The sequence below is a fragment of the Thecamonas trahens genome (genome assembly GCF_000142905.1).
Source record: "Thecamonas trahens ATCC 50062 unplaced genomic scaffold supercont1.15, whole genome shotgun sequence".
In the NCBI taxonomy this organism is placed as follows: Eukaryota; order Apusomonadida; family Apusomonadidae; genus Thecamonas; species Thecamonas trahens.
Genome location: NW_013657665.1, coordinates 101224 through 126041, shown reverse-complemented (window position 1 = coordinate 126041; position 24818 = coordinate 101224). Strand labels below are relative to the sequence as shown.

Genomic DNA, 24818 nt, shown 5'->3' with positions numbered 1-24818 from the left:
CTACAGCGTGTGGTGCATCGGCTACCGGGCGGTCCACCCGCCGTCAATGGTCAGCGAGGTGCCGGTGACGGAGCGAGCAGCGCTGGAGGCGAGGTACATGATCATGGAGACGACTTCGTCGATGGAGACAAACTTCTTGGACGGTTGTGCGGCAAGGATGACGTCGCGGACGACTTCTTCTTCGGAGATGCCGCGGGCCTTGGCAGTGTCCGGGATCTGCTTCTCGACGAGCGGGGTGAGGACGTAGCCCGGGCAGACAGCGTTGACGGTGATGCCCTTGTCGGCGACCTCAAGAGCGACCGACTTGGTAAAGCCTAGCAGGCCGTGCTTGGTGGCGACATACGCTGACTTGTACGGCGAGGCGACAAGGGCATGCGCCGAGGCAACGTTGATAATACGGCCGTGCTCGGCGTCGATCATGTCCGGCAGGACAGCGCGGGTCATGTGGAACGGAGCCGAGAGGTTGACCGCCAGCACCTTGTTCCACATCTCATCGGAGAACTCGTGGACTGGAGCCACATGCTGGATGCCAGCGTTGTTGACGAGGACTGAGACGTTTCCCAACTCGGCCGTGATGGTGGCGACAGCCTCGACAGCAGCCTCGGACTCGCCGAGCCAAGCCGGGACAAAGACCACGTTCCCGCCGGCACCCGCCTCCTCGGCCGCAGCCTTGACGCTAGCGACGGCCTGCACATGGCTTCCGTCCCGAGCCTCGGGTGCGATCATGCCGACCGAGTAGCCTGCGGTGGCAAGTGCCTCCGCGGCACCGAGGCCAATGCCCGACGACGCGCCTGTGACCAGAGCGACCTTTCCGGCGCCCTCTGGGAGCGGGCTTGCTGCCGTGCTTGCCCACTGTCGGCCGACCTGCATCCGAACCGCCATCCGTGTTGCCCACATGCTCCCTTGATGAGTGACGGGTGAGTGCAGTGTGGCGCTTTCCGTCTTGCGCTCGCCGTAGCTGGCGTGCACCATGAGCGGTTTGGTGGCTGCCGGGACGATGTGAACGATTCAGAGTGCGATCCTGGCTCGGACATCAGCTCAAGGGAGCAACACAAAGGACTTTGCCGTTGTTTGATGCATTTTTGTTTGTGAGTGTGTGTGGCCTATGTCTGGCCCATCCCCGTCTGGCCCATCCCCGTCTGGCCCACCCCCGTCTGGCCCACCCCTGTCTGGCCCATTCCCGTCTGGCCCACCCCCGTCTGGCCCACCCCTGTCTGGCCCATCCCCGTCTGGCCCACATGCGGGCTTTCTGTCGTGTAATCGCATGTTCGTTCATTCATTCGTTCGTTCGTTCGTTCGTTCGTTCGTTCGTTCGTTCGTTCGTTCGTTCGTTCGTTCGGTCGTTCGTTCGTTTCGTTCGTTCGTTTCGTTCGTTCATTCGTTCATTCATTCGTTCGTTCGTTTCGTTCGTTCGTTCGTTCATTCATTCGTTCGTTCGTTTCGTTCGTTCGTTTGTTCGTTCGTTTCGTTCGTTCATTCGTTCGTTCGTTCGTTCGTTCGTTCGTTCGTTCTGTCATTCGTTCGGTCGTTTGTGTTTTTGTTTGTTCATTGGTGACTGATGATTATCGTTTGTTTGTTTGATTGTTTGATTGTTTGTTCGTTTGTTCGATGTGCTTCACCCTAATCGGCCGTTGCGGGAATTCGGTAGGAACAGGCGGAGAGGACCACTGGAGGAGGGGGGGGGGGGGGGGGGGGGGGAGGGGAGGGGGGAGGGGGGGGAGGAGGTGGTGACAGACACATACCGCTCACATTGCACCACTCGACTGCACCCAGGTCGGGCATTGCACTACCCGTAGTTTGAGACTTGGTAGACAGAGGCAGCATGGCAAAGGGCTCCAAGAAGAAGCAGCGGGTGAGGACCAAGACCAAGAAGACCAAGAAGACCAAGAAGACCAAGACCAAGAAGACCAGCAAGGCGGCAAAGGACGCCAGTGGCAGTGGCAGTGGCAGTGGCAGTGGCAGTGGCAGTGGCAAGGGCAAGGGCAAGGGCAAGGGCAAGGGCAAGGGCAAGGGCAAGGACGGCTGGAGCGGGAAGCGCAAGGTCAAGGTCCGGAAGAACAAGGGCAAGGGCAAGGGCAAGGGCAAGGACAACGTCGACGATGATGTTTCCTTTGGATCGGTCGATGGCAGTGATGACGGGTCAAAGGGCAAGCGCAAGGGAAAGAAGCTTGGCCACGATCACACCGCCAAGGTCCGCCTTGCGGAGCACCCGGTCGACTCGTCGTACACGTACTCGTACACTGACATTGATTCGGAAGAGATGCGACTGCGTGTGGCGCGGGAGAAGGGCTCGTCGAGCTCTTCGTCGAGCTCTTCGTCGTCGTCTTCGTACTCGACGTCGTCGTACTCGTACTCGACGTCGTCGTACGAGGTGCTGCTGCGGCCGCACAAGCGCAAGCGCTACCGCGTGCTTTACAACACGTACACGTACTCGGGCTACGACGAGCTGCCGGCGCCATCGATGGTTCCTGTGGTGATCGAAGAGCCCGAGCCCGAGATCCGCAAGGTCCACAAGAAGCACTACCGCCGGCGGCGGGTGCTTGTCAAGCGCCCGTCGCGGTCGAGGCGGTCAGCGGTCATGCTCGGCGGTTCGGTGGTGCCGGCGTATGATTACGACGACCCGCGCGTCGCCCAGATTCATGACATGGAGGCCAAGTATGCCGAGATGGATCACAAGCTCCACCACCTGCGCTCCAAGTCGCACCGCAAGTCGCGCAAGTACATTCACACTCTCGACGACGTCGACACCCGCATCATCAAGTCTAACGCCTATGCGCGTGCCGAGCGTGCCGATGGCACGGACGCGTCGGCCGGCTCTCCCGGCAACTCAGCCGACAGCGCCGCCGACGCCAAGAAGGGCAAGGGCAAGGGCAAGGGCAAGGGCAAGGGCAAGGGCAAGGGCAAGGCGAAGAAGGCCAAGGGCAAGGCCAAGAAGGTCAAGAAGGTCAAGAAGACCAAAAAGACCAAAAAGGCCAAGAAGACCAAGAAGGGCAAAAAGGTCAAGAAGACCACAACGACCGCGACCACGACCAAGACCAGGCGGCGGAAGAGCAAGAAGGCCGAGAGCGGAGACGGCGACGTGCCCGACAAGAGCTCGGTTAAGAGGAAGCGGAAGCGGACGAAGAAGAAGAAGTCGGCGTAGCAGCGTCGGCGTTACCCGCAGGAGCAGCGTCGATGTAAAAGTAGTGCCGGCCAACAGCGGCCTCTAGCTTGGACTCGAGAATGGCGACGTCGAGGACCGACTTGTGCGAGGGAGTGAGGCGGCGGAGGGCGGCAAAGCAGGCCCAGGCGTCCCAGAAGTGCTGGCGGTACCAGTACGTCACACCGAGGTCCTTGTACACCGCACCCAGCAGCGGGTGCTGCGCCAGGCCGGCCTTCATGTACTCGATAGCCAGGTCGTAGGCCGACCATTGAAGAGCGGCCATACCGGTCATGACGTCGACCATGCCGGCTGACGAGCCGTCGAGGCCGGCGAGGGCGGTGATGGCCAGCGAGTCGCTCTGCAGCGCCGGCGACGCCTTGAGCTGCGCGGCGCCGGTCACAATGTCGGTCTCAAAGATGGCAACCTTGGCGTCGGCCTCGAGGCTACGCTCGTCAGCGGAGATGCGCCGGCCAAAAGTGCGCTCGAGCTGGGCAAACGGCTCCGAGCCCGCCGACCGGGCCGAGGCAGCGAGCGCGTGCATCGACGCCGAGACGTCGGCGCCGAGCCCGAGCATGGCGCCGAGGTACTCGAGATACGCCTGCACAAACTCGGAGCCGTCGGCGTTGTCGGCAGGCTCGGCGACGGCGGCGGCGGCACGCGAGGAGGCGGCGGCGAGGACCGAGTCTGGTGCCGAGAGCGCTAGCAGACCGGTCCGATTGGCGAGCAGGTTGTGGAGGAGCGCATCGAGCTCGCCATCACGGGCGAGGACCCGCGTGGCGAGGACCGAATCGTCGTCGTCGGCCGAGTCGGCAAGCGGAGCAAAGGCCGAGCGCGGCTTGGCCACCAGCGCCGGCTCGCCGCCGAGTCGCACCCCCACGCACTGCAGCTTGGCGACCACCGGCGCGCCGCCGCGGCGGTAGTGGTACTCGAGCGAGTACGGGAGCGTCTCTTGAATCGACTCGAGGTGAAGGAAGACCTTGGGATGGAGCCGGGTGTGGTAGAGGAGAAACTTGAAGAGCGCGCCGCGCTGCGGCGGCGTGAGGATGTCCAGGACCGCCGACGCGTCGTCGAGCGGGAGAAACTGCGCCGCCGCCAGTCGCTGCCAGTCCTCAGGCGCGGCGCCGTCGTTGCCAACGTAGCCTGTCAGGTACTCGATGCCGTGGACTTGCGAGTGGAGCGGGAGGGCGAGCGGCGCAGCGCGGAGGACTGGCATGACCTCGCCGTCGGCTAGCTCGTCTTGGGCCTCGATGCCGTACGCCACTTCCATGTCAAAGCGCGAAGGCAAAAGGTGGGATCGGCCGGCCCACATCTTGGACTGAGTCACACCGAGGCGGAACTCGAGGTCGCGCAGCGCGTTGAGCGCGTGCAGCGACATCTCCATGGTGGCCGACGGCGTGGCAAGAGCCTCTGCCGTCCACACACCTGGCGGCAAGTGCTTCGGCGTATCCCACACCGAGACAAACACGTTTGTGTCGGCAAAGTCGTACACAATGTCGTTGGAGACCATCAGGAGCTTGTTCTCAGCGTCCTCGATCTGCTCGACCACACGCAGCACCTTGTCACCAAGAAAGACACGCAGCCAGGTCCGCTCGACTGCGGCGGACTCACCCGACTCCATCGGCGTCTCGACAAGGGCAAAGTCCAAGGTGACGAGGGCACCGCGCGTGGGCTCAGGCTCGGGAGTGGGAGTGGGAGCGGGAGCGGGCGTGGTAGCGGTGGAGGGCTCGGGGATGGGAGTGGCGGGGATAGGATCCGCCTGCGTCGCGGGCTCCGACGCCACCGATGCGTTCTTCTTGGCCGGCGAAGCGTAGGCAGGCTCGTGAGTGGCCGAGCCCAAGCCGGTCGACAGGCGGCCACCAGCCAGCGCCACCTGCAGTCGTCGTGCGGCGGTATGTATGGGGAGCGGGGGTAGAGAGAGGCCAGATCAGTCCATGTTGGCCCAGATGAGCGTACGCCAGCCGATGCCGAGCCAGATCAGTGCACGCCAGCCCATGCAGACCCACGCCAGTCCATGCCAATCCACGCCAGCCCATGCCAGCCCATGCCAGTGCCATCGATGTAGAGAGTGAGTGTCCCATGGCGCGTCACCCGAGTCACGAAGGGGGAAGGGAAGGCGAGCAGAGGGGGGGGAGGGAGCGGGAAGCGGAGAGAAGACGGCACAGATGCGGTACGTACAAAAGGAAGGAACGGCACCATTGCACGGAGCATTGCGAAGAGGTGCAGTAACAGCGAGACAGGTTGGCGACTTGGTTTTCATCCACCTCCTCCCCATGCAGTCCGGGGAGGGGGGTGGCCGCCGGCTGCGATCGATCGCCGACACTTTGATGTTGATCATGACCACGATCACGATCACGATCACAACCTCCACCCGCTTGCCCCCCCCCCCCCCCTTGGTCCCCAACCCCAACCTCGACACAAAAGCGGTACACTTGGCTCTTTTTCCGAGAATGGACGACACGCGGTCGCAATCCGGTACGGATAATTGGAGAGGCTGATGTGAGGTGGAGGGTGTGTGGGGTGGGGAGGAGAGGGATGCGGGGGTAGGGTGGGTGGGGGGGGGGGGGGCGGGGGGGGGGGCAGCCCCATTGACAGGCATAGCTGAAGAAGACACAAGCACAAGATGAGGGGAGAAAAGGGGAGGCATGGGTATGGTTTGAAGGAGCTTGTGGTATTAGTTAGACTGTTGATGACACTCTTCGTCTTTCTCTGCCGTTCGTTGCTCCTCTACCAGTCGTGGAAGGTGTCGCCGTGGAAAGAGCGACCCAAACGGGGAAAAGAGGATGGTTATTCCCCTTCCATTGGTTTCTCGCCCACCCAAAGAGTGCACGACATGGCGCCTCCGTTCCCCCCTCCCCCCCCCCCTCCACACACACGCACTCACAGGTGGTTGCATACTGTAGATGATGTCTCGTTCGAGCCGCTTCCGGCGACGTTTGCTCTGGATCCGGTGGTGCGGCTGCCGAATGGGGGCCCGAGCTGGGAACCGCGACAGGGCCTGTGGTGGCGCAGCGGGTGATGTATGATGCGGCGGGCAACAACTTTGTGATGACGTACGAGCACGAAGACCGGCTGTGCGTGGCGGTGGTGATGGCCGACTCGCTGGAGCAGGTCGGGTCTGTGGTGGCCAAGGACGGTGACGCATCGTCGAGCGCTGCAAGCGAGCCTGGCAGCGCGCCGGCGACCGTGCTGGGGTACACGCACGCCAAGCGGGCACGCGTACTTGTGGGCGTGGACGAGCGGTTTGCGGTGTGCCCGGTGGTTGACTCTGTCATCAACCTGCCTTCGCAGGTCGGCGATCCGGCGTTGTATGCGCCAGCGGGGACGGTGACGTTCTCGCTTGCGCACCGCGACGCGGCCAATATGCTGTTGGGCGTCACGCCTGTGGAGACCTCGACGCGGTTTGCCAATGACAGCCTCCGTGAGCAGGCTCTCGCCTTTCTCAACACGCCGTCGCCGGCGTCGCTCGGGGCTGCGTGGAAGATGCTTGTGTTCAACGGGTCGAGTGCGGATCTGAAGCGGCTGGTGGGCAACGACGTGGCGCATGCGGACGGCCTGGCCATGGCGACGGGCACATCGTCGAAGAACTCGTCGTACTACTCGGAGGCGTACCGTCTGACGACGCTCTCAAGCTTCCCGGACCACATGGCGCCGTGGATGGCGCAGGAGGGCTACTACGGATCGGGCCTCTCGGCGTTCTGCGCCTCGTGCGGCTACTCGGTTAACCTCTCGAGCCTCAACGTCGACGAGTGGCAGGTCGCGCTGCCGCACTCGTCGACGTGCCAGCTCGAGACGTGCAACATTCCGATTGACCGGTCGCTGGCGCACAAGCCGGCGTCGACTCAGCCGCGGACCGTGGCCACCGGCCCGGTCTCGCCGCAGGCCTTTTACGTCATTGACGCCGAGGGACAGATCTCGATGTACACCACTTCGGCTTCAGTTCTGCTTTCGCAGACCCGGGCCCGCCAGTGGCTCATGATTCAGCGGGCGGCTGACCGCGCGTCGGCGTCGTCGTCGTCGTCGGCGTCGTTGTCGACTTCCAAGTCAGCCTTTGGCTCATCGGGCAAGACGGCGAGCAAGAAAAGACGAGCTCGTCGGCGCAGCAGCAGCAGAAAGAGGAAGATATGCTTGCTGCTGCCATCGCTGCCTCGCTGCAGGAGCAGTCATCGCAGAGCAAGGTCTCGGAGTTTATGGGCGACACCGCCGGCATGTCCGAGGACGAGCTCCTCGCGCAGGTCATGGCTATGTCGCTGGCCGAAGCCGAAGCTTCCAGCGCGAAACCCGCTGTTACTGATGATGGCACCGCAACCGACGGTGCTGACGGCGCGGACGGCAGTGTCAGCGCCGAGGTCGAGACGCCGGCGGTCCCAATGTTCGAGGTTGGCCTTGCGGTCTGTGTTGCGGCGGATGCCGCGCTCATCCTCAAGCTGCCTGCCGGGATCGAGGTCGAAACCAAGGCCGATGCCGAGGCTCCAGCTGGAGCCGCGGGCGCGGGCAACGACGACACCGAGAACGCTCCTGCTGCGGCCGAGGCCGAGGCCGAGTCTGGGCTCGAATCGGATGCGACGCCGACGGCCGGCAGCATGATGTCGAGCCTGTTTGGCGGCAAGACGCCGACGTCTGACAAGGCTAGCGCTGGGTCGGCGGCGACGACGGCGTTTCCGGCCGTGGACAGCGAGTCTGGGCTCGATTCGGATGCAACGCCGACGGCCGGCAGTATGATGTCGAGCCTGTTTGGCGGCACGACGCCGAAATTTGGCAAGGCGACAGCTGGGATGGTGGCGTTTCCCTCCAAGGGCAGTGAGTCGGACCTCGATTGGGATACAACGCCGACGGCCGGCAGCATGATTTCGAGCCTGTTTGACAGCACGGCCCCGTCGGGCAAGGCGAAAGCTGAGACGAAGGGCGGCGAGGGCTTTGGCGAAGTCAACAAGATCTTTGACGGCATTGGCTTTGTGCTGGCTATGCGGTCGAACACCAACTCGGCCAACAACCACGCGCCGGTGGACGCGCTGCTGTACTTTTCGGGCAAACTCGATGCCGCCAACGAGGGTGTGGCGCGCGCCGACGAGATCATCGAGCTCGATGGCAAGGTCACGAGCGTAGCGGCATCGTCCAACTCGTCGCTGGTGCATGTGGCAATCGAGCGCAACGGAAGCATCTTCCTCCGCACTTACTTTATGACGCTCGAACGACTGGTTTTTGTGGGCGAGAGCGCGCTGGCGACCGGCGCTCCAGTTGTCCGGCTCGTACCGCTGCTGGTAGGCGGCGACAGCTCGATGCAGACCTTTGCCGCCGACGTCTTCCACGAGCTCAATAAGCCGTCCAACGACAAGAAGTACGGCTGCGAGATGCTTATTGCCCTCGACAACACTGGCGGCGTCTTGGCCTTTGAGGTCACCGGCGGTGTGGTGCGGTCCGACGAGTCCGAGAGTGGCCTAGTCGTGCCGCTGGCACCTGCCAACGCGCTCGGTGCAGCCATCCTCTGTGCAGCCAGCGGAACTGGCATTGCCGACGTCACCTACGTCCCGTCGGCACATGTCCTTGCCCTGCTGCGGACCGATGGCTCGATGCGATTCCTCTCGACCGAGACCAAGAGCGTCGTGGCAGCGTCTGCGTCTGCGTCTGCGTCTGCGTCTGAAGCTGCCACGCCGACACCGACGCCTACAGTCTCTGACACGTCGGCACTCACGGTCCAGGCGCTGGCAGGACTCGGCGCTGCGCTTGTTTCACGCCCGCTCAGTTTTGAAGGCGATGTGCATCCAGTGTTCACCGTGCGGGGGGCGGGCTTTCACACGACGAGCTGCCTTGTGGCGACGTCAACCGACGCCAAGCAGAACTCGCCCGTGGTGGCGCGGGCGCGACTGGAGAATCCAACCATTCTGCACTCGATCTCGCTGAAGCTCCAGTTCCGCAAGGGCATCCAGGCGTCCTCGCCGCATGCCGACCGGATGTACAAGTTGGTTATTTCCGAGGCACGCTCGGCGTACACTTCCGAGACCAGCTCCTCGCTCCGGGTCGAGATGGAAGTCAACCTCAAGGATCTGACGGCGCCGTCGGCCGCCGAGCGGGTCCTCACTGTTCCGATCATGCACGCCGGGCCGATCTCCTCGCTCCACGTGTCGTTCACCCCGATCATCACCGACGAAGAGCTGTCGGCCGAAGCTGCGGCTGCGGCTGCGGCTGCGGCTAAGGACGAAGCCAAGGACGAGGCCGAGGCCGAGGCAGCGACCGCGGCAGCAAGCGCTGACAAGTCCGAGACCGAAGGCGAGGCCGAGGAGACGGCTGCAGCTGCAGACGCAGACGCGGCGGATGCTGATGCTGATGGCAAGAGTGCGCCCCCGCCCCCGCCCCCGATGCCGACTTCGGGTGAGCTGCCCAAGACGAAGATCGCGCCATCCAAGGAGCTGGCGAACACTGTCACTGGTACTGCTCCCAAGGCCAAGGTTAAGCCAGACGCACCGTACGCGTTGCTCACGTTCTGGCTGGAGATCCGCGAGCGCGTGGACGCAGCGCCATGGGCTGTCGATGCGCTGCCGATAGTCTCCGAGTCGGCGGCGCTGCAAGCGCAGCTTGTGCAGGTTCTCAACATGGAGTCTGCTGTGCCGAGCCGGCTGGAGGCCGCGGCGCGGATTCTCAACAATGTGCTTCCGACAGTGGCCGGCCAGCTGAGCGAGGCGCAGATCGAACTCCTTGGCAGCATTGAGCTGGACAAGCTGCTTGTCAACGGCGTACTCTCTGCACCATCCGAGGTTGTGCCTTCGGCGGCGACGCTGCTACAGCTCGCGCTGGCCGCGCGGGCACAGGCGGCGGATGTGACCGACGACGAGCTGCGCGAGACGATCAACTCGCTGGTGGGCGAGGCAGTGGCGGCACTTACTGCGCGGAAGACGACACTCGACGGCGCCAAGGCTGTCATCCGCATCCTGCAGTCGAATTGGGACGCGTTTGGCCCTCTCGCGTTTTCGGCAGCGCAGAACGCACTCTGCGATCTGGGCCGTGAGTTGGCGGAAGCCGAGGCAGGTGATCCGGCCAGAGCCCAGCTCTCCGCGCTCCATCCCGAGTACAACCCCGGCGTGTTGCTGAACAAGCACGTGGCACCGCTGGTGGTGGTCGACTCTGCGCTGCACTCGACGGCAATGGCGAACACGGTGAGCAACGCGTTTGCGCCGATCTCGATCCTGCACAGTTCGACTAAGCAGCTTCACGCGGCCCAGCTGTGGGACACGTACGACATCACCGACTCGCTGACCTGCATTGGCTCAGCCAAGGGCGCGTCGTACTCGACAAAGACCATCCGCTTTGGTGACTACAACATCTCGTCCACCGTCCCGTTCTGGGTCGCGTTTGATCTTGGGACGCCCACGCGTCTTGACCTCATCACGCTGCCGAACACTTCGTATGTCATGGGTCTCTCCATCCTCGGTTGGAACGTCGACGGCGGGTCGACCGAGGCGCTCGACGCTGCCCACGCCAGCGCGGCTTCGGGTCACATCCCTGCCGGTGCGACCAAGCTCCTCGGGTCGTCGCAGCTCTCGGCCGACCACACCGAAGTCGTTGAGGGCCCTGTTGTTGTCCGCTTCCTCCACTTTAAGTGGATGGCGTCGTACCACGGCACCATGAGCATCTCGGGCGTGTACGGCGTGGCCAACGTGCCGGCACCAGGAGCGCCGCTTGAGGCGCAGCTGACTGCGCTCGCCGAGCGCGAAGCTGCAGCGGCTGAGGCTGCAGCCGCTGCTGTCGCCGCTCAGGAGCAGCTCCGCGAGGCCTTGTCCGTGGCTACGGCACTGACAGGCGAGGCTTGCGACAGTGACGCTGCGTTCAACACCCAGGCGCTGTACAAGTCGGCGCTGGCAGCGGTGGCCACCCGATTCTGCTCGCATCGACTGCTGCTCCAGATCCGCCGCGACGTCGCCGCCCGCGAAGACATCGCCATGTGCGGAAGCGCCGAGGCATGGACCGAGCCACCACCGGCGCTGGCCGAATCCCGCGGCCCGCTCGCCGACACGGATGCCTTTGAGTGTGTTCATGGCAAGCAGCTGCTCGCTGAGCTGTTCTTCCTCCTCATGCCTGCAAACGGAGTGCCGCTCAAGACCGTCGAGATCCGAACGGGCGACGATGGCAGTACTAAGAAGGTCCAGAAGCTAGCGGTGGCCTTTGAGCCCTCGCTCGACGATGCCGCCACCATCTTTGAACAGTTCTGCATGGCTGGGCCCGTACAGGTGACCAAGGCGGCGATGACGTACCTGCAGGCGGTGGTGGGTGCGTTCATGGGCGATGACTTTGCACCGCTTCCGGCGATGCTGCTCTCCAGGTTCTTCCGCCATTCGTCGGAGACCGACACCAGGACCCGGGCGACGGCGTTCCCGCTCGTCGCCGCGCTGGTCTCACCGTCGGCAGTGGCCACCCTCACGACAGTGATCATCAAGGAAATCCGCGAGCTGCTGGTGGTTTCTCCGCTGGACCTCGAGTTCCTCGGCTGGTCGCTGCTCTTCCTCACTGACATTGTCAAGCGGACGTCGAATGCAATCAAGCCTGCGGTAGCCGACGCGGTGGTCTCGGACAAGCTCCTCGGCCTGCTGTCTGAGCTCCTGGCGTCGCCGCCGGTGGCGGCCGACGGCTCGCTGGTGGTCATCATTGCCCAGCTTATTTCATCCACTGCCAGTCTGCTCCGGGCTTCGGATGTGGTCATGCTCTTTGGCGAGTCCTCGTTTGACGAGCTGGTCTCGTCGGTCTATTCAGCGAGCATGACGGCAGATGCGTGGGTAGCGTCAGCGGTGTCGGACATGATGCGGGCGCTGACCTCGTTCGAGGCCGGTTCTGGCTCGGGCGCGTCAAGCTCGTCGGGCTCGGCGGCTTGGGCCGACTCGGGCTCGCTCCCGTGGTCCAAGGGTCTCTTTGCCGCCAGCGCGAGCGGGTCCACGCCGGCGCCAGTCCACACCGGCGTCGGCATCACGCTCGCACCGGGCAACGCCTACATGGGCGTGGAGAAGATCCTCGTCAAGACGCCGTCATCGTCGCCGGCGTCAAGCAGCTCGTCAAGCTCGGCCGGGGGAGCCAGCTCGAGCGATGCTACGGTTTCCGACATGGTGGCCAAAGTTGTCGCCAACCTTGCGCCATCGACGTCGCCGATCAACCTCAACGGCGTGGCTTCGATCAACTACGCCGAGCTCAAGGCTCTGACCGCTGCCGATGCCGAGAAAAAGGCGTCGGTGGCGGACAGCGACATGGGCGACGGGTCTGGCGAGGCCACCGACAAGGGTGACGACGACGGCGAGGCCGCCAAGACTGCAGCCATTGCTGCCGCGGAGGCCAAGGCAACCGAAGCTGAGGAGAAGCTTCGGGTCCGTGAGCTTGTGGTGACGCGGGTGGCCAAGCTCTTGGCCAAGCCTGACGAGCTGTCTGCGTCTGCAACGAGCGAACTGCTGTCGATCATGTCGACCGCAGTCGACGCGACGGTCAAGGGCAAGGCCCGGGATGGCGCATACCCATCGCTCTCGCCGGAGAACGTGGGCGCGCTGGCTGCGTTCCTGCAGACCCAACCGCCTCCGGCGGTCTACGAGTTCAACCTTGTGCTCAACATGCTTGCCACTTGCTCAGGCGATGTGCTTGTGGGCGTGGCGCGCGAGGTTCTGCCTGTGGCGCTCGCGCACCCGGGCGCGCTCGCGGTGATGAACTCGATCAACGCGATTGTGTCTGCGCTCAAAACCTCAGCCGAGGCGCTGCAGGCGCTCGTGGACCTGGTGCTGGCGCTCTGGCCTACGGTTCTGGAGGCGCCGGGCACGATGTTGGTGTTTTCGTCGATGGTGTCGACGCTGCAGGCCAGCATCAGCGACGGCGAGAGTGAGGACAAGGCTTTGACGGGTGTGCAAGTGAGCACGGCCTCGGTTGCGGCGCTCGGCGACGCAGTCCTTGATCTCATCTGCCTGGCCATGTCGGGCTACAAGATTTCTGACGAGGCGGGCGGCATCAAGGCGACGTCGGCAGTCCAGACGCACGCGGCGGAGCTCGCCGGCGCGCTGCTGGGCATCCTCGCTGCACTCGTCGCACATCCCGCGCCCGAGACGAGCTCAGGCGTGCTACTCGCTGCAGTTGACCCGGTGGCCCTTGGCATTGTGGTCTCGTTTGTCGAGCTGCGGTCGGCGCGGACGCTTGCCAACAAGGCACGCGACTTGATGGCGTTCCTGGGCGAGAACGCAGAGGCGGCACAGGTTGCCGTCGCCGGGTGCTTGCAGGTGCTGTCGAGCGAGAAGGGCGCGCGAGCGATGCATCTGACCCAGTCGACACGGACAAACGCGGCACCGGTGGCCGAGAACGTGCTGGCGGTGATGATGAGTCTGATCAAGTCGAAGGAAGCTGCCAACGCATTTGCGGAGCTCGGCGGCCTCGACACGCTTGTCTCGCTGGTGCCGGGCGATGCCAGCAACAAGAGCGCAAGTGCGGCCGGTGCCAAGACCAGTATCAGTGCGAGCCAGGGAGATGCGTCTGCGGCGGTGACTGGTGCAGCGCTGCCGACCTCGTCAGAGTTTGGGCTTGCGGTCAAGCAGGTTAGCTCGGGCAACTCGTCAAGTCCCAGCACGGGCGGCGACTCAACTGTCCGTGTTGTCTCGGGCGAGTGCTCTGTGATCTCGCAGTCGACCGGGTATGCAGCATACCTGGTGGGAACGTCGTCGGGCACCTGGTCCGTTCCGTTTGGTGCAGGCGAGAGCGAGCACTACGTGACGGTCAAGCTGCCGTCGGCGATGCTTGTGCGAAGCGTGAACGTTAATGTGCAGCCAAATGGCTCTTCGGCGTTCTTTGCGATTCTGGAGCTCTCGATGCATGAGAGCAAGCGGTTTGAGCCTGTGGGCGTAGAGGTGTACAACATGGGCGCGACGCCACCGACATTCAACCTTCCACCGTCGCACCGGGCCAAGTACCTCAAGCTGCGGGTCATGATGCACCCAGGTGCTGCGGCCGGCATGTCGCTGCAGATCACGTCGTTGGCGATCCGGGCGCAGAACTTTGCGGCTGCGGATGCGGCCGATGTCGACGGGGCGGCTGGGAGCGGCAAAGCGCGCGTGGCCAAGCTGTCGATGGCAGGCGTGATGCGGTACATGGCACACGTGTGTGCTATGTCAGACTCGCTGTTTGCGCGTCTTGTCTCGCGCGATCAAGCGACGTCGCTGATGCAAAAGCTGCTCGAGGTGTGTGCGACGCCTGCCGGCGCACGATCGTCGGCGCTCCCGGTCCTGCTTGGCCTGGCACGGCACTCGCTCGATCTTGGGCTCCACTTTCTGGAGAAGACGCTTTCGGGGAGCGAGCTGACTGAGACGCATGCCGAGATGGTGAGCATGGTGTGCTGGTCCAAGGACGAGAGCTCCAAGGTTGCCTACGCGTACAAGTGGCTGGCGAGCAAGCTTGCCAACGCGAGCGAGGCCAGGTTTTCTCTCGCGCCGTTTGTGGGCGGACTGGCGGATGCGCTGCGGGTCTCGGGCTATGTGCCCGAGGATGTCAACGCCGGCGCGGTTGTTGCGCTCACCGAGTGGGCGACGTCGGCCGGAACCTCGCGCGAGGATGCGGTGTGTGCGGCCAAGATGGTTGATGCCTACGCGGGCATTCTGGGGACTGATGTCACCATGGCGGCAGTGGAGAGCGTGGCGCGCCTCGGCGAGCTGCCAGACGAGGCTGTGGCCGCTGCGGCTGCCGAGGCGAGCAGCGCCAGCGCAGCGCTCGACCCGCGGTTCCATATTCTGGAAGCTCTTGTTGGCGCCGAGGAGCGCAGCGCGTGGATGATCGCGAACGGGGTGGTGACCCGGATCCGCGACGCGCTGAAGAGCGCGCTGGCCGGCTCGCACTGGGCCGAGGCCGGGCGCATGGCGGCGGTTCTCTCCGGCCTGGCCATGACAAGTGCTGGGCGGGCGGCGCTGGTGGCGCCGGCTGGCGAGCTGTACACTGTTGTGGTCGACGGCGTGGTGGCTGGGATCAAGGCAAGCGATGACGTCGGCAACAAGGGCAAGGGCAAGGAGGAGGCAGCGGTGCCGGTGCCACTGTCCTCGGCCGAGGCTCTTGGCGGCCTCCTCAAGACGATAAGCACGAACGACGGAGTTGAGCAGCAAGTGCTGGCTCGCACGGTGGTGAGCGCGCTCGAGGGCATGGGCGCGGGTAAGCCGTCGGCGGTGCTGGTGGCACTCCTGGGCGCCGCAGTGCTCGAAGACGAACGGTTTGTGGTTACGGCGTCGCCGGAACCGCTCGAGCTTGCGTTCCGGACATCGCAGCGCAGCCTGGAGCCAACCGAGTACTTTGCAGGCTCCAAGGTGATCAACGGGCGGCACGCCAAGATGCTCAACGGATGGATCAAGGACCGCGGGGTGCCGGGGCTTAAGCTGCCTGCAGCGTGGCGGAAGCGGTGGGACTCGTCGAGCGGTGGGGCCACCGAGTTCTTTGATGCCATTGTGGGCGCCGGGCCGTTTGTGTTTGTCATCTCGACGCCGACCGAGGTGTTTGGAGGCTTTTGCTCGGTCAACGTGGAGGCGCACAACTTGCAGAACCAGTACTTTGGCGACGAGAACTGCTTCCTCTTCAACTGCACCAACTCGTCAGTTTTCCTCCCGACCAACGCGTACAACAACCAGTTCCTGTACTCTTGTTCGACAGGCTCGGCGTACTTTGCCTTTGGCGGCGGACACGATCTCTCGTACTCGTTCGCGTCAACGTCGTCGAACTACGCCAACATGTACACGTACCAATGCGCCGAGGCGCCAGGCTCCAAGGTCACAAGCCAGTACAACTTTACGGTGGTCACGGCCGAGGTCTGGATGCTCGGCGGCCCCGGCAGCGAGCCGGGAGCCGACGGCGCAAGCTCGGCAGCGACCAAGGGCATGATGGCGCGGCTGAAGGAGAAGGTGGCGAGCGTGCCGTCGGGCGTGGTTGCAGCGCATGTCAACCCGGTCTTTTCGGCTGGCGGACAGACGCTCCTGACTGCGCTGCAGGGCAAAGAGGTGCCTGCGTCGTGTGGCTTTGCGCGGATTGACGGACCGACGACGGCGGTGCTGCGCAAGAAGACTCGCGTGGGCCACCTTGTGGTTCCGGACAGCGGCCCGGGCGTTGCTGAGTTGCGTTACGTCGAGCGGACAAGCGAGTGCCGGGTGGTGAGCCGGAGCGAGATCGACGTGCGCGAGTCGCCGTTTGTGCGGCTGCCGCAGGCCGTCAACGCGTTTGCAAGCGCCGGCGGGCTCGGGCAGCTACTGCAGATGGTAGCGGCGAGCTACAACGGGGTTGAGCCGTCGCGGGCGTCAGGCAAGCTGACATCGTCTGCGCTTACCGAGCTCCAGCTGCTGCTGGACGTGCCTGGGTACGCTGGGGCGTTCCTGGCGTCGCCGGCGTGCATGCACCTTGTTTTCAAGTCAATGGGCGTGGCCATACCGCGGTACCTGGCGGGTGTGGAGGCTGCGGCCAAGAAGGTGGCCGAGGCCAAGGCGAGCTCGGGGACGAGCGCGGCAGATGGGCCATCACCAACGGACAAGGCCAAGGACATGTTCCTGGACGTGCTCAGCTCGCTGCTCACGATCTCGAGCGACGTGGAGATGCGGCAGAGCCTCATCTCGAACGGGGTGCTTGGGGCGGTGCTGGCACGAATCTCGGAGCTGACCTCGACCGAGCCGCGGCGGCTGACGGCGGAGCAGCAGGCGGCCAAAGACAAGGCCGACGCGGAGCGCAAGGCCAAGCTTGAGCGCGAGCGCGAGAAGAACGCAGACAAGCAAGAGTACTGGGCCAAGGGCACCGGGTACGGAACAGGCTCGACGGCCGAGACCGCATGGGATCAGTCCAAGTACGCCGAGGAGATGGCCGAGCGCGAGCGGCGGGTCGGTCTGCTCCTCGACACGGTCACCGGGTGCGTTCTTGCCAAGAGCGTGCCAGACTCGCTGTTCACGCTGCTGGAGGGCTCGTGCCTCGTGCCGTTTGTGGGCTCGTACCTCCGCAACGACTCGCTGCTAGACATGGCCAAACACAAGTCGATCTACCTCGCGCTGATGCGGCTGGTCGAGGCGCTCTGCTCGCACGACGTGACGCTAGCGCTGTTTGACGACCTCGAGGGCGAGGCGACGAGTGTGTTTGCGCTGCTGAAGAAGCTGCACTCGTGCGCGTCGATGTTCCTCAAGACGGTCAACAAGATCGAGGGCAACAGCGAGAAGGGTAAGCGCAATGGCAAGGAGCCGGCTGCAGAAGAGGCGGCTGACGCCGATCCCAAGGCGGAGCCGGCTGCTGCAGACGACGGCGCCGAGACCGAGTCGGACGACGAGGCCGAGTCTGAGGATGGGGAAGCAGCTGGTGCGGGCCGAGGCATCGGGTTGGGCGACGAGACTGCGGCGTCGCAAGACGCTGGCAAGGCTGTTGCAGCAGCAATCATGTCGACGTTCAAGGTGTGCTCTGCGCGGATGAAGGAGTTTACCAAGGCGAAGAAGGGTGGCGGTGACGGAGCAGCAGTGGCAGCGAGCTCGGGCAAGGGCAAGGAGGCAGCCGAGGGCGAGGGCGAGGATGATGCGCGCAAGATCGAGCTCTACATGCAGTTTATGGAGGACCAGCAGTTTGACGAGATGGATATGCAGGATAGCGGCGGGTACAGCAAGCACCACTATGCGAGCAGCATCAGCTCATCGGGCGGCGACGTGAAGAGCAAGATGATGCGGCTGGCGCAGGAGGCGTCTGGCATCTCGGGCTCACTCCCGCTCTCGTTCGACTCGTCGGTCTTTGTGCGGATCGACGAGGAGCGGATGGATGTGTGGAAGGCGATGATCATTGGCCCTGAGGGCACGCCTTACGAGAACGGATGCTTTGAGTTCCACATCTTCTTCCCGGACGCCTACCCGAAGTCACCGCCGCTGGTCAACATGGAGACGAACGCCAACGGGACGCAGCGGTTCAACCCCAACCTGTATGCCAATGGCAAGGTCTGTCTCTCGCTGCTCGGCACGTGGGACGGTGACGCGTCCGAGATGTGGAACGAGGCTACGTCGACGTTCCTCCAGGTTCTCGTCTCGATCCAGTCGCTCATCATGGTGCCCGAGCCGTACTTCAACGAGCCCGGCTACGAGTCGTCGCGCGGCACGCCGTCGGGCGACGCCGAGAACCTCAGCTACACCCTCAACATCTACACCTACACACTGCAGACGGCCATCCTCGGGCAGCTGCGCAACCCGCCCAAAGGCTTTGAGGACGTTATCCGCGCCCATCTCTACATGAAGCGCAAGGAGATCCTTGCCATGGCGGCGCGCTGGAAGTCGTGCGCCGCTGGCGCGCAGAACTCGAACTACCTTTCCAAGATCGAAAAGTTCGAGACCGAAATCCGCGCCGAGTTTGAAGCCATGACTCCGCCCGAGCTCCTCTCCGAAGAGCTCGAGATGGAGGACAACGAGCTGGAGCAGGTCTTTGCCCTCTAGCATGTGTAAACGTCAAGGATGCCAAGCGCCCGCGCGTTCCCCCAATTAATTGTTGCCGCGACTGCCACGAGTCGTTAGCACTCGCAGCCGGCTATGCGAAGCGAAGCGGCTAACATCTTACTTTGCTAAGAGCTCTGATGGCGTCGACACAGTCGATGCGCGACGACGACGACGCGCGCCATCTAGGCGACCAATCCTTTCTTTGATTTCGTTTGTACGCGAGCCGTTGAACGGCGCTCACGTACACGCGGATCACCGTGCCAATTGGCACGGTGTGCTGGCAAAAGATGGCCAACACAGTAAATGCGAGGAAATCTCAAGCCGTCGAGCCAGCGGAGCGACCGCTCGGGCGGCAACCAAGAGTGTGTGCCCTCCCCACTGCTGGTTTTTCCATTCGGCCGCCCTCTCCTGTCGGACTTCCTTCTCCTTGGCCTCCCCCTCCCCCCGCGCGCCCACACCCATCTCACCCCATCCCCCCGCGCGCCCACACCCAGCATGACCGACACAACGGGAGGCGGATGGACATGCAGCGCATGTACGTTTGTCAATGGCAATGCGCACTTTCTCGTCTGCGAGGTCTGCCTCACTCGCCGGTCCGACTCGTCGGCACCCCTGTGGCATTTTGACGGCGACGGCGGCTTCCAGCCATACCATGCCGAGGCCCAGGCAGAGCTGGCGACCGCCGATGGACCTGTCGTCGTCCTGCGCTCATTACATGGAAAGTACTCGGTTGACATGGCTAATCATACTCAGACAAACCTCGCATCGGGTTACGTTCGGGCTGTGCGATGCGTGGCGCCTGACGGTTCGGTCGTGCCCGGGCCGTGGGCGAGTGCTGGACGCGGTGTCGGCGGGGCAACGATGGCTACTTCGCTGGTTGGCGGTGGCTTTGGTGTTGGCGGCGGATTTGTCTCTCCGCCGGTGGTGCCGCCGGCATCGGTAGCGTACGTGGCTGGCGCATCGGTCTCCAAGACCAATCCGAAGGGCGAGCGCGAGCACAAGACGTGCTCGCGGTCGTCCAAGAAGGCAAAGGGACTCGCAGACGAGTCGTCAAGCTCGGGTAGCGGCTCATCATCGTCAGCGTCATCAGCGAGTGCTGCGGCCGCGCCAGAGCCGGAAGTGGTGCCGGACAACGATGTGCTGCGGATGTTCCGCACCGCCGCGCGAGAGGCGATGGCTACACAAGGCTCGGCGTCCGAAACGAGCGCGAATGGTCGCAGCACCATGATGGAGATGGTCCGACGGCTGTTTGAGACGATCGAGGCCGAGCCGGTGGCGGCGGTAGACGAGGCCGAGACTGGCATGTGCTCGATCTGCTGCTCGGATTTTGGAGATGCGGTGGCGCCGCTGCGTACGAGCGCGTGCGGGCACTGTGTGCTCTGCAGCGATTGCTTCCGGGCGTACGTGGTCCATCGTGTCGACGACGGTGACGTCATGCCGTGGATCCCATGCCCGGGAGGGGCGTGCCAGGAGCTTCTTGCGCCGGACGATTTTGAGGCTTCCGGGCTGAGTGGCGGCGAGCTTGCGCGGCTTGCGGTGGCGGTGCTGAGCAAGCGTTGCGCGGGCTCGCCGGCGTGGATCGCGTGTGACGGCGAGGGCTGCTGCTACGGATTTGTGCAGAGCGCCGAGCGCGAGGCGGCGGCCGAGGAGGTGTGGGCGAGCGCCGGGCCCGAGTCTACGGCGCGGGCCGGGGCGCCGGCCGAGGCTGGCGAGCACTACCCGGGAGAGCCGCGGGTGTGCAGCGTGTGCAGCCACTCGCAGTGGGTCAAGCGGCCGCGGCCAGCCGAGGACGACTCGATTGCGCAGCTTGTGGCGGAGGGCAAGATGCGTGAGTGCCCCAAGTGCGCCATGCTGATCATGAAAGACTTTGGGATTTGCAACGTCATCCAGTGCTCGTCGTGCTCGGTGTGGTGGAACTGGCAGACGCGCGAGACGGGCGCAACATCGGCCGAGCTCAAGGCGCGTGCGCGGCGGACCGGCACGCTTTGGATGCCCGGCGAGCTCGACTACCAGCGGCGGCTGGAGCGGACCGACAAGAAGGCGTTCATTGCGCTATTGGAGAGCAACGGGATCAAGTACGACCCCAACTACCGGCGGGGCGGGTGGTAAACTACAAGGCCTTTATGACTCTGGGGTACGGGGCGCTGCAGCGACGACGGCCTGAGTAACCTGCTGGGCTGTGTGGGCGAGGGCATAGACAGCTGACTGGGCGACGTCGCAAGCGCCGGCAATCGATGTCCTGCTCCGCTCGGCACGAGCCACAATGTTGGTAAGGGCCTCGGCGGCGTGGTGCAGCGGCTCGGCAAAGGTGCCGAGATGCTCGATGCCATGACCAGAGCAGGCGGCGAGCGCGCTGGTGACGGTCTCGACGGCGGCGACCATCCGGTTTGCCTGTGTGCCGAGAGCGTCGAGGGCAGCCACCAGCTGAGGTGTCGATGCCAGCCGCGATTCGCTATCGTCGTCGAGCGGGATGGCCTCGACTAGCGCCCGCAGTGCAGCGAGTCCCTTGCGCAGCGCGAGGCGGACCGGATGAGCCAGCGGCGTGTCCCCCACTCCGGGCGCAGCCGCCGTCTCGGCAAGGCCTGACACGAAAGTGATGGTCGAGAGGACAAGCGAGGAGAAGCTGCGGAGCGAGAAGATGGGTGGGACCTGTGGCGGAGCGAGGCTGAGCGGGGTCTCTGGATCATCATCATCATCATCATCGTCGTCGTCATGATTGTCGTCGTCATTGTCGCCGTTGTCGTTGGCGCGAGGCGAGCCAGCGTCGGCAATGTCTTTGGCTGTCTCGAGCATGTTGCCCAGCGCCGAGTACAGCTCCGCCTCGAGGACCAGATGCTGGAACTGCGACGAGGTTGTAGATTCGATGTCGTCGGTGTCAGCGGCAGCGTCATTGTCAGCAGCGTAAGAGAGAGCGGAGAGGGCGGTGGCATCGGTGTCGCCAACATCGTTGTCGGCGACAAGCGGAGGTGGCTTTGGATGATCGGCGAGGCGGAGGGCGGTCTCGAGCTCTGTGATGTAGGCGTCACGGACGTTGACGGCGTTAACGAGGGCGTCGATCTGGGCCATGGCACGATCAAGCGTCTCACGCAGCGCCTTGTTGTCGGCTTCGACCACAGCGGCACGCTTCCGAGCCTCAGCCACCGCCACCCCTGCCACCTGTGACTCGAGCGAGGACTCAGCGCGAGAGGCGAGGTGCGGATGATCACCAGAGTGATGCTGATGATTATGCTGATGCTGATGTGATGCTGATGATTCCCACGATGGTGATCTTCGCTACGCTGACGCGAGTCCGAGACTGGCAGAGCATGAGAAGGCGATAGGCGGTGGATGCGCTTGTGACGGAGCAAGGGATCGGCTGTGGGCGGGGGATGGCGGCGCTTCCGAGGATTGGCTTGTCCGGTCATGGTAGCCCTGGCGAGAGCGGCGAGGGTATCGTCAAAGGCGGCGACAAAGGCAGCACGGAGGCGGCTGGTGGCCATGTCAAAAAGCAGGGGGGGGGGAGTCGGCGAGGGTATGGGTATGGGTGTGGGTGCGGGTGCGGGTGTGGGTGTGGCGTGTGGCGTGTAGCGTGACAATGGCGCCTGGCTGATTTGTGGCAGACGGGAGGTTGGGGGGGGGGGGGGAGGCTGGGGGCGGGATGCTTCGTGAACACTGTGACGCGAGGACACGAGGGGTATGTGGGTTTAAGGCACACGGTGCCGAGGGCGCGGCGTGGGACGACGCGCGAGATCAAAGATGCGCTTAGAAGTTGATGTCCCAGGTCTTGACGGCCGAGTCCGAGCCAGCCGTGGCGATGACCGAGTCGTTGACCCAGACGACGCCGGTGGCGCCGCCGTTGTGAGCGAGCGGGATGCGGATGCGGGCCGAGGGCGCCGAGACGGACCAGATGCGGATGTCGCAGTCGAGCGAGGCCGAGGCAAGGTGGTCACCCGAGGGCGACCAGGCGATGTCGTTGACGCGGGCGGTGTGGTGGCACCACTTGCCTGCGCCGATGGTGGGCTCAAAGCTCGAGGTGTCCCACACGATGATGTTGCGGCCGGTGTCGCACGAAGCGAGGTACGAGCCATCGGGCGAGAAGCGGACGGAGGAGACCGGGGCGCGGTGGGTGCCCTTGAGGGCCTGGGCCTCGACGAGGTTGTCGCCGTCGAGGGTGTAGATGAAGACGCCATCCGAGGCACCGACGGCGACATGAGCTTCGTCAGCGGAGATATGGACCGACGACGGCTCGTTGTCGAGGGCGAGAGTGGAGACGACGTTGCCGTCGCGGACGACAGCGAGCCCCCGCGGTGGGAAGCGACGACGAGGCCGGGGTTGGCGGCCGAGATGGCGACGTCCGTCGGGGTCGAGTCGAGCTTGATGGCGTCGCCCATGGTCTTGTCGGTCATCGAGGTGATGCAGAGCGTGTCGTCCATGCCGACCGAGACGAGGGTGTCGCCCTGGACGGCGATGCCCGAGACCTGCGAGCCGTGGCCGTTGCCGGCAAACATGACCTGCGACCACGAGTCAAAGTCCCATGCGACGACGCGGCCGTCGTACGAGCCCGAGACGATCGATGAGGTCGCCGGGTCAAAGGAGATGGCGGTAGTGAACTTGTTGTGGCCCTGGATGCGCTTGGCCGGCGCATCGGGCGCGTCGCGATCGAGGTAGTTGATGGTGCCGTCGAGCGAGACCGAGAGCAGCGTCTCGCCGGCCCAAAGGCAGGCGACCTGCATGTCCTCGCGGGTCGAGCCGAGGGTAAAGGTCTGGACGCACTCAAAGGTCTCGCCGGACATGTCCCAAATCTTGCACGTCTTGTCGGCTGACGAGGTGAGGAGGAACTTGGAGTCCGGGCTCCACGAGCACGAGTAGATCGAGCCCTTGTGAGGGTCGGCGTTGGAGAGCTCGCCGATCTTGTCGCCGGTCTTGCCGTCAAAGACGGAGCCAGTCATGTCCGACGCCACCGCCACGTACCGCGCGCCGTCAGGCGAGAAGCGGACGCAGTTGACAAACCGCGTGTGGTCTTGGCAGCCATGCGCAAACTTGAACGGCGGGCCGGTGTGGAAGCCGACGGAAAAGTCCTCCGAGGCCGTCGCCACCCGGAACGGGCGGTTGGCCTTGAACGAGCACGAGAGAATGGCCTTCGAGTGCCCGGTGATCGAGCCAACAGATGAGCCGGTCTTGGCCAGGATCGCCGCACCGAACCGCTCGCGCCCGTCGCCGACCACCACGATCCGCTCCGAGTCGCCCGACCAAGCAATGTCGTGGATCTTGCCCGAGAGCACCGGGAACTCATTCGCCAGAATGTGCTCGGCGTTGACTGTGTCCCAGATCCGGAGCTTGCCCGACTCGTCACCAGAGGCAATGTAAAAGCCCGACGGCGAGTATGACGCCGCCGTCGCGTTGGCCACGTGCTCCTGGTACAGGTCCGCGTCGAGCGGGTTTTCGATGTTGCGGATGACCACAGACTTGCCGCACGTGTAGAGCATCTTCTCGTTCTTGGGGTCCGCGTACAGCGAGACAGACTCACCACGCGTGGTGGCGGGCACGGGGGCGTACGTGTGACCTGCACGGCGGTACGAGGCGACAATGTGAGTGACGTGCCGATCAATGATCCTTCCCCCTTGCCCCATAGCCTCACCCACGCTGCTCGACACCGATCCCCCCTGCCTCTCCCCGCCCCTACCCACTCCATCTTCCTCTGCCCATAGCCCCAGCTTGTATGCTCTCAGTCTCACTGCCGCTTCTGCAAGATGTAGCACCGTGCATGGCCTTGCCACAGGCAACGGCCCGAGCGCGCCTTCCAGCGAATTCTGGCGAAAGAAAGCGAACAGGTCACACCACGGCGGATACGACCGACAGAGGCTCGGGCATAGGAGGCGAGAGAGAGAGAGAAAGAGAGAGAGAAAGAGAGAGGGAGGAGAGACGAGGCGCTTTAAATTGTACGTACGCAGAGTGGCGGAACCGTTGTTGGCAGCCATTTTGTCTTGTTTCTGGAAAGGGAGGGTTGAGTGGTGGTGGGTGTGGGCGTTGGGGGCGGAGCGGAGGTTGGTCTGGACTTACTGGCAACGCGAAGGAGGTCCGCCTTGGCTCCACCAACGATGAAATTGCCATCAAACAATCATAGCCGCCACCTTGCCTCCATCAACGATTATTTCTCGATAAGTTTATCATTGCCCCCTCTCGCCCCAACAATTATATTTCCATCAAAACAATCATAGCCGCCACCCACGCGGCTCTTTCGTTGTTCCTCTTTCGCACCATTGTCCCCTCTCGCCCCAACC

At 64.0% G+C, this 24818-nt stretch overlaps 7 protein-coding genes across 7 annotated transcripts; 3 read left to right on the top strand and 4 right to left on the bottom strand.

Annotated features, from left to right (window-relative positions):
* Positions 1-21: 21 nt before the first annotated feature.
* On the bottom strand, positions 22-997 carry AMSG_02495 (D-beta-hydroxybutyrate dehydrogenase; the record flags this gene model as incomplete). Its single annotated transcript, XM_013903960.1, has 1 exon — positions 22-997. The coding sequence occupies exon 1, from the start codon at positions 970-972 to the stop codon at positions 22-24; it is 951 nt and encodes a 316-aa protein (XP_013759414.1). The 5' UTR covers positions 973-997.
* Positions 998-1822: 825 nt separating this feature from the next.
* AMSG_02494 (uncharacterized protein) lies at positions 1823-3142 on the top strand (the record flags this gene model as incomplete). Its single annotated transcript, XM_013903959.1, has 1 exon — positions 1823-3142. One exon carries the CDS (start codon positions 1823-1825, stop codon positions 3140-3142), a length of 1320 nt encoding a protein of 439 aa, XP_013759413.1.
* Positions 2877-5350, bottom strand: AMSG_02493 (uncharacterized protein; the record flags this gene model as incomplete). The annotated part of the gene is made up of 3 exons (XM_013903958.1): positions 2877-3215; positions 3244-5012; positions 5318-5350. The coding sequence occupies 3 exons, from the start codon at positions 5348-5350 to the stop codon at positions 3206-3208; spliced, it is 1812 nt and encodes a 603-aa protein (XP_013759412.1). The 3' UTR covers positions 2877-3205.
* A 239-nt stretch (positions 5351-5589) lies between these two features.
* On the top strand, positions 5590-18583 carry AMSG_02492 (ubiquitin-conjugating enzyme family protein; the record flags this gene model as incomplete). The annotated part of the gene is made up of 3 exons (XM_013903957.1): positions 5590-5614; positions 6135-7170; positions 7230-18583. The coding sequence occupies 3 exons, from the start codon at positions 5590-5592 to the stop codon at positions 18556-18558; spliced, it is 12390 nt and encodes a 4129-aa protein (XP_013759411.1). The 3' UTR covers positions 18559-18583.
* Positions 18584-19017: 434 nt separating this feature from the next.
* AMSG_02491 (uncharacterized protein) lies at positions 19018-20413 on the top strand (the record flags this gene model as incomplete). The annotated part of the gene is made up of 2 exons (XM_013903956.1): positions 19018-20318; positions 20401-20413. The coding sequence occupies exons 1-2, from the start codon at positions 19054-19056 to the stop codon at positions 20411-20413; spliced, it is 1278 nt and encodes a 425-aa protein (XP_013759410.1). The 5' UTR covers positions 19018-19053.
* Positions 20414-20679: 266 nt separating this feature from the next.
* On the bottom strand, positions 20680-22122 carry AMSG_02490 (uncharacterized protein; the record flags this gene model as incomplete). The annotated part of the gene is made up of 2 exons (XM_013903955.1): positions 21842-22122; positions 20680-21732 (listed from the first exon to the last, which is right to left on the bottom strand). Exons 1-2 carry the CDS (start codon positions 21863-21865, stop codon positions 20680-20682), a joined length of 1077 nt encoding a protein of 358 aa, XP_013759409.1. The 5' UTR covers positions 21866-22122.
* Positions 22123-22226: 104 nt separating this feature from the next.
* Positions 22227-24552, bottom strand: AMSG_02489 (stress protein). Its single transcript, XM_013903954.1, has 2 exons — positions 24485-24552; positions 22227-24100 (listed from the first exon to the last, which is right to left on the bottom strand). The coding sequence occupies exons 1-2, from the start codon at positions 24513-24515 to the stop codon at positions 22242-22244; spliced, it is 1890 nt and encodes a 629-aa protein (XP_013759408.1). The 5' UTR covers positions 24516-24552; the 3' UTR covers positions 22227-22241.
* Positions 24553-24818: the final 266 nt, after the last annotated feature.

What these genes read in the sequence shown, in the direction of transcription:
- AMSG_02489 (XM_013903954.1), bottom strand. Translation starts at nt 24,515, where the DNA reads ATGGCTGCCAACAACGGTTCCGCCACTCTGC. An exon ending in CAACGGTTCCGCCACTCTGC is followed by an intron (nt 24,101 to 24,484) that starts GTACGTACAATT and finishes ACCGCCGTGCAG; the next exon opens with GTCACACGTACGCCCCCGTG.